The following is a 7,307-nucleotide window of genomic DNA, read 5'->3' as shown; positions in this document are numbered from 1 at the left end:
GCATCCATCTTCTGTAGTACTTTTGTCATGGGAATCATGGCTACTACGAAGAGTAGTGGAAACAGTGAGTCGCCCTGGAAGATTCCTCTCCTGATATTAACCTCTGCTAGTCTTATTTCAGAGCTTATAATTATTATATTCCAGTTGCACATTGTATTTTTGAGGAGCTGATGGTGTTTTCCTCTGCCCCATATATTTTCAGGCATTCTATGAGTCATGTGTGTGGTATCATGTCGAAGGCTTTCCATGCCATGCTTAGGTTGGTTTTCCTTCACCTACTGTTCTTCATTACCATTTTGTCTATCAGGAGCTGGTCTTTTGTGTCCTTGCACTTCCTTCTGCGGCCATTCTGTAGGTGGGGAATGGTATTTGTATCCTCTAGGTAGTTGTATAGCCTTTCACTGATGATACCTGTTAGTAACTTCCACATTATTGGTAGGCAGGTGATAGGCCTGTAGTTACTGCCTATATTTCCCTTACTCTTGTCTTTTTGTACTAAAGATGTTCATCCTGTGGTCATCCATTTGGGCGCATGGTAATTTGTGATACAATGCTGGAGTTGTTCTGCTATTCGTGGGTGTAGAGCATTGAAGTTTTTGAGCCATTATCTATGGACTTCATCGGGACCTGGGGATTTCCAGTTCGATATTTTCTTTAGTTGGTGTCTGACTGTGTCAGTCGTGATTTCAGTGAATCTTTGTTTTATTCTCCCGGTTTCCTCTTCCTTAACTTCTTTGAGCCATGTTGCATGCTTGTTGTGTGATACCGGATTGCTCCATATGTTTTCCCAGAGTCTCTTACTTGGTTCGGCTTCAGGAATTTCTTGGTGGTTGTCTTCCCCTCTTAGTTGGCTGTATAGTCTTTTCTGGTTGGTTCCGAATAGTTTGTTCTGTTGGTATCCCTTATTCCTGTTCAGGTACCGTTGGATCTTATGGGCTTTGGCCTTAAACCTCTGTTTTACATCTTCTATTGTGTTGTTTAGTTCCCTTCCCTGTACTTTGTATTTCCCGTTATTATTATTATTATTACCTAGTGAATATAGATTTCTACGCACAAATTTTTATGAACAACGTAAGTAAAACTAAAGATTTAAAGTTCCTGTAAGAATTAACATTGATTTATGTTGCTTAATTATTCTTTGCCAATCACTTGCATGAATCTTTTATATCTGTGATCTATTAATATATATATATATATTTTTAATTACCATTCACCTTCAGAAAAATGCCCTTACTGTTGAAGATATGGTAATGTGATATTTCTTGGTCATACATATTTGAATGATGCTGAACGGCAACCATAAACCCTATATCCTACATTTAGACCGAATTATAGTCTGTGCCTTGTTTTTCTTTTAAGAAAAGAACATGCAACCAGAGGCATTTTTCCGCACGGTGTTTGTTCAAAATAATGAGCTTATATTGGTAGAATTGATCATAATTATTAGGATGTCACCTTATAAAGAGCTTTATGTTTGTCCCTTTTCGTTTTCCTTTATTTTCCTGCTTCGGGTCTTGAAAGTCAACATACAATCAGTATAGTTCATTGGCCTTTCATCTTATGTAGGCTTGACCCCGTAATCAACATCTACAATCTATCTTTATGGTGCTTATATTAGAATACCATGTTTTTCCCAAATATCCTGTTTATCCTTTACACAAGCGCCATCGTATTGTTCATACCTGTGGTATCATTACCATTGTCTCAGGTAGTTGTTTAGTGCATTAATTAAGTCTGACTTTTTTTATTGTTTAAATGAATTTACTATAGCCTTCCTTTGAACTAACTCTTTAACAGAGTCTATGGAATCTTTAACATTTACACAAAACGGGGATGTAAAATTATTTTTCTTGTACAGCTATACTTAGATCTTCATTTGAATATTAAACTTAATAATACAATTCCATGATGGTGACTTAAGGAGTTGCTTAAACGACTGGATACAAATATTTACTACGACAGTTTATAGCATGCACATTCCTGATAAGTGTGACACTCGTAAGACTTGCACGTCCACTTAGATAATAAATACTAGGATAGAGACGGGAAAAAGGTGAAAAATAAAAGGCAACGAAAGGAAAAGAGATGGAGAAGCGATATAATTTACCTCATATATGCGATGGAACTGTTGCTCAGGAGACAAAAATGTAGTTGATAATTAGTCTTCTGTAGACAAGTTTGGATGACTGAAGCTGTGAACGTTAGAAGAAACAAAATTTATGATATTAAATCCGATCAATAGATAACATTCACGAGTTTTCGGTGCGGTAAGTTGTCATAGATATTCCAAGAGTCCCATTGATAATGGAAAAATAAAATCAACAGTACTATAAATGTAATACATTGCTAAATACAGGTAGCTTTTCTAACTTGATCAGTTGTCTCTTCAGGCTGAAGAGGCCAACTGATCAAGTTGGCGAAAGCTACTGTATTTAGAAATATACTACATATATACAGCTGTGGACTTTATGTTTCCATATAAAGATCACGAGAAAGTGAAGATACCAAATAAAAATGATAATGACAGTTATAATAATCACTGGTTTACATTATTTTTCGCTCAGAGGCAAGGATGTGAATAGGTGTTTTTTACTAATTTTGATCTGGTGAATAAAATTTTTGTACATTTTTGCTCTCTCACCTCTACCTTTTTGCTTTAACACATCCCTTTTTAATTATACTGCTATAAATTCAAAATATATTTTCTTTTTTCTCTCTGAAGGGCAAGGATGTGAATGGGTGTTTTTTAATAATTTTGTGTGGTGAATTCAAATTTCTGAACAACTTTGGTCTATCACCCCTAGTTTTTTGCTTTTACATATCTCCTTTTAATTATACTGCATGTAAATTCAAAATATAATGTGTTTATTACATCTGTTACAAAGGCATATTACAGAAAAAACAACAACATAGATAATGAACATTAATGAAACTGAATTTATATGGATAATACAATACACACAAATCATAGTACAGCAGACAGTTAGAAGTGAGTTTTTTTTTTTGGATGATCTTGTGTACTTTGGTTCTGGGTTGTCATGTAAGAGCATCCAGCAGAAGTCCCCCATCATTCTGGGTTTCCACTTGCCTTGGTAGTTGCTCTCCATTTTATTAATATCTTGGTGGAACCTTTCTCCATGCTCATCACTCACTGCCCCGAGGTTCGGAGGGAAGAAGTTAAGGTGGGAGTGGACAAAGTGAATTTTGAGTGACATTCGGCATCTCATTTCCTTATAAGACTAACAACTTCTCAATACACTCTTGGTAATCTGGTGCCCGTGTGTTACCAAAGAAACCATAGCAGACTGACTTAAATGTTTCCCATGCTCTCAGTTCTTTTAAGGTAAGAAGCTCCTCAAAGTCCATATCCTTCAGCACCTCTCGGATCCGAGGTCCAACGAAGATGCCCTCCTTGATCTTCGCAGAACTCAGAGCTGGGAACAAGGTGTTGGAAGGCAGCGCCAGTTTTGTCCATAGCCTTTACGAAATTCTTCATTAAACCAAGCTTGATATGAAGAGGAGGAAGAAACATCTTGTTCATGTATGTATCCAACGTATAAAACGGTTATGTAACATGAACGTCGAGCAGCAGTAACCGTCTGCTGTCGCCACCAGTAGGCTACTGGTGTACACCCAGCCGCATTGCACGTTAGGGTTTCCAGATGTTTTTAGTACACATGGGGCCGTAAATCTTCTAAAAAGACCACAATTCCTAAAATTTCTAACAAAAAAACACAATTTCCTATATAAGACACATCTGGTAGCCATGAATGCCGTACACATTTATGTACATGTATACATGTATATCTCAAAAACTAGAGGTGATGAGTGAAAACTGGTTTCATATCTAAAATTAGCACCCCACGATTAGACTAAAACAACTATTTTTATTCTTTCCTCAATTCCTCTGTAAACCAGTGATTAGACAAAATTATACAATTCTTAGTATCTCTTTCTATCGAAGGATATCTTCAGCTCATTAAAGGATGGGAGTCTTATCAGTGAGTAACTTATCAGGACGAAGTCTTCCTCAAACATGTTAACGCACTCCAAATCAGGCGTGTAGACCTGATATTCAGTTAAATTTCTAGCATTTGCACAGATGAGAAATCTAGCTTTTTACAAGATATTTCTCTGAACCTTGTAAACATACACGGGACCCTTAAATGTTAAGATTCTCTCTCTCTCTCTCTCTCTCTCTCTCTCTCTCTCTCTCTCTCTCTCTCTCTCTCTCTCTCTCTCTCTCTCTCTGAGCTCTGAAATCACAAATATTCACTAGCAGTGCCATCTCTATCTATACATGCATTTGTTAAATGTATCTGAATTCACATGAAAAGGAAAGTACTCTCACTCCCTAAGATACGATTTAGGTAAAATAATTCAAATTTCTCCGAAAAAAGAATAGTCTTTAGAATGATTTATGATATATTGTCTCAAATAATACTCAAGATATCACCCAATCGAGTGTCAAAGATAACTTTACCAGATCCAGCAGTTTATTGGCAGAGATATTATCAACTTACTAAGTTTAAAGAAATATTTACTTGGCTGTTTTATTCTAAGAATCCTGATCCTATTGAATTTAGAGCTTGTATGATCTTTTGCAGAAACCACATAGCTTGTCTGCCGAATGTTCTGATTTGATTAAGGACTTAGGTCTGTATTTTGATCTATTCATTGGACTGATGAGGTCAAGAGGTCGCCTCCAGCATGCTGAGATTGCTGTGAATTCCAAATACCCTGTACTAGTTCTACCGGGAGAACATTTAACTAACCTTTTCATTCTAAAGGCACACAGGTATAATTTACATGGAGGAGTACAGGAAACTCTTGCTACTATTCGTCCAAACTTTGGATCCCCAAGTGAAGGCAAGCAGTATGCAAAGTGATTAGGAAATTTGCTATCTTCAGGAAAGTTGAAGGCAATCCCTGTGTTTACCCTGGTCGCCACTTCTTTACCTTTACATAGAGTTGTTTTGAACAGACCATTTGATAATGTAGGTGTTGATTATTCTACGCCTATTATCATTACAATGACTGAAGATAATGAGCCGAGGAAGGTTTATATCTGCTTGTTTACTTGTACAGCTACAAGAGCAGTTCACCTAGATGTGGCTTTAGATATGACAGTAGAATCATTCTTATTAATTTTTCGTAGGTTTTGTGGCACTTGGTCTGTTCCCAAAAAAATAATTTCAGTTAATGGGACAAACTTTAAAGCAACTGCCAAGTTTCTTGAAGAAATATGTAGTGATCCTCAAATACGAGAATACTATAGTATTGTGGTATTGTTTGGAAATTCATCACTCCCAGAGCGCCTTGGCAAGGTGGCTTTTATGAGAGGATGATTAAGGTTGTTAAGAATTGTTTGCGAAAGGTTTTGTATCATATGAGAGTCAATTTAGATGAACTTCAGACTGTGGTTGTTGAGATTCACTCTCGTGTTAATAATAGACCGCTCACTTATATCAACAGTGATCGGATGTCTCCAGGACCCTTGTCCCCTTCATATCTCCTATATGGCAGATCGATTAAAGCTATGCCACCTGTAGTTTTAGAGGATGAATCTGATCCTACCTTCATGGACCACGATCAATTGAATAAGCAGTTTTCCCTATTGTCTTGTATCATTTCCAAGTTTGAGAAGATTTGGAAGAATGAATATATAATTTCATTAAGAGAACGTCATTATGGTTCTGGTAGACCTAGGGAATTGAATAATCTTAAAGTTGGGGATGTTGGTTTGGCCCAAGTTGAATCTCCAAGAAGTGAGTGGCCTTTATGTAGAATTGTTGAGCTTCGACCTGATTCAGAAGGAGTCATACGTTCCGTAGATGTGTACTGCAAAGGTCATGTCAGTACACGAACTGTTGAAAAGCTTGTACATTTGGAGGTTAGTGAACCAGTGAATGAGGAACTTATAGGTAATCTTGATGATAATGTGAATACTGATGCTCCTAGTTCTGAAATACCTCATCCCCCTGGTCAAATGATTGAAACACGTCCTCAACATGCTAGCAAAACTAGAGCTACAGCAGAGAGGAGAGAGCTCATAAAACAAGGAGCTCTGTAAGTTAAGTTTAGTTCTTTTGTGAGAAATCACCTTCTTGTTTGATTTTTTGCTTAATTTTGGGGGGGCCTTGGCCCAAGAATGTTATAAAATGACACATTTAATTTCCATTTCCATAAAAAGAAAAATGTTAATTTCTTTATAATTAATTCTACTGTAGATATTGCGATTTACTAATTAATAATTAATAATTATTTTTAATTGTAAGTGATATTTTTTCGCCAGTATTTCGCAAATGTGACAAGAGTTTCCCTCCACCTTTTTCCCGCCATAGCATTGGGTAATGTGCTGCTGTCCGGGTTTCTGTGCACACATGACAATTTAAGGGGACGTTCATGGGTCCCGATAGTGACGAGCGCTGCCATTCTGTATTAGTTATATTATGTAATTACCTCCAGTTCCTATCTTCATGAAGACATCGCACTAGCTAAGTATCTTATAAAAGTTAATTTGCATGTTTGGCCATGTATAGGGGAGTTATATATGAACGCTAGGTTAGTTCTCGTCTCTTTGCGTTAGGCGATTACCAGCGAGATTTAAGGTAAACACAAATTAATTTCTTGTTTTGTGCTTTAATTCCAGTGCCTAAAATTCCTACCGTTGTTGCCTTGTTAAAGAAAATAATGTGCTGTGGACTATTTTGAGCAATCGAAGAATATAATTTCACTACTCTCTCTCTCTCTCTCTCTCTCTCTCTCTCTCTCTCTCTCTCTCTCTCTCTCTCTCTCTCTCTCTTTTCTCAGATAAATAATTATGCTATATAAAAAAGGAATCCGTGTATTCCCAATATTTCAGTAAGTTATGATAGTGTCTGAAATAATGATAATAATAATAAGTAGTAACTTTAATGCATTTGTGCATATCTTTACCATTATTGATTTTTTCCTTCCTGTTCCTTTCATAACCAGCTTAGTAATATTCATCTTCGTATTCAGAGAACAATGGCTGCATTAATCAAAGCTTTTTAGAACTATAATAGTCTCTTGCGTTCAAAAATAACAGTCGTTCCGCACCCATGGTTATGGCAAAAATTAAATTTTCTCTCACTTTTCAAGCTTTTCTGTTTTCCAGTGAACTGCTGGGAAAAATTACAGAACAAAAATGATGAAGAAGAAAAATACGAATACAGGAAAAAGAAGAAAAAAAATCATTCATAAATGCACACACTGTATATTCGTGATTCATATTTTGAAAGTAAATTATGTATACAACATAAACAACAATCACACACGCACAC

General features: G+C 36.4%; 1 protein-coding gene across 1 annotated transcript; it reads left to right on the top strand.

Annotated features, from left to right (window-relative positions):
- The first annotated feature begins 5,344 nt into the window (after positions 1-5,344).
- LOC135223990 (uncharacterized) lies at positions 5,345-6,073 on the top strand. Its single transcript, XM_064262912.1, has one exon. It carries the CDS (start codon positions 5,345-5,347, stop codon positions 6,071-6,073), a length of 729 nt encoding a protein of 242 aa, XP_064118982.1.
- Positions 6,074-7,307: the final 1,234 nt, after the last annotated feature.

Source organism: Macrobrachium nipponense, chromosome 10, assembly GCF_015104395.2.
Source record: "Macrobrachium nipponense isolate FS-2020 chromosome 10, ASM1510439v2, whole genome shotgun sequence".
Taxonomy (NCBI): Eukaryota; Metazoa; Arthropoda; class Malacostraca; order Decapoda; family Palaemonidae; genus Macrobrachium; species Macrobrachium nipponense.
This window is presented reverse-complemented; position numbering and strand designations above follow the sequence as displayed.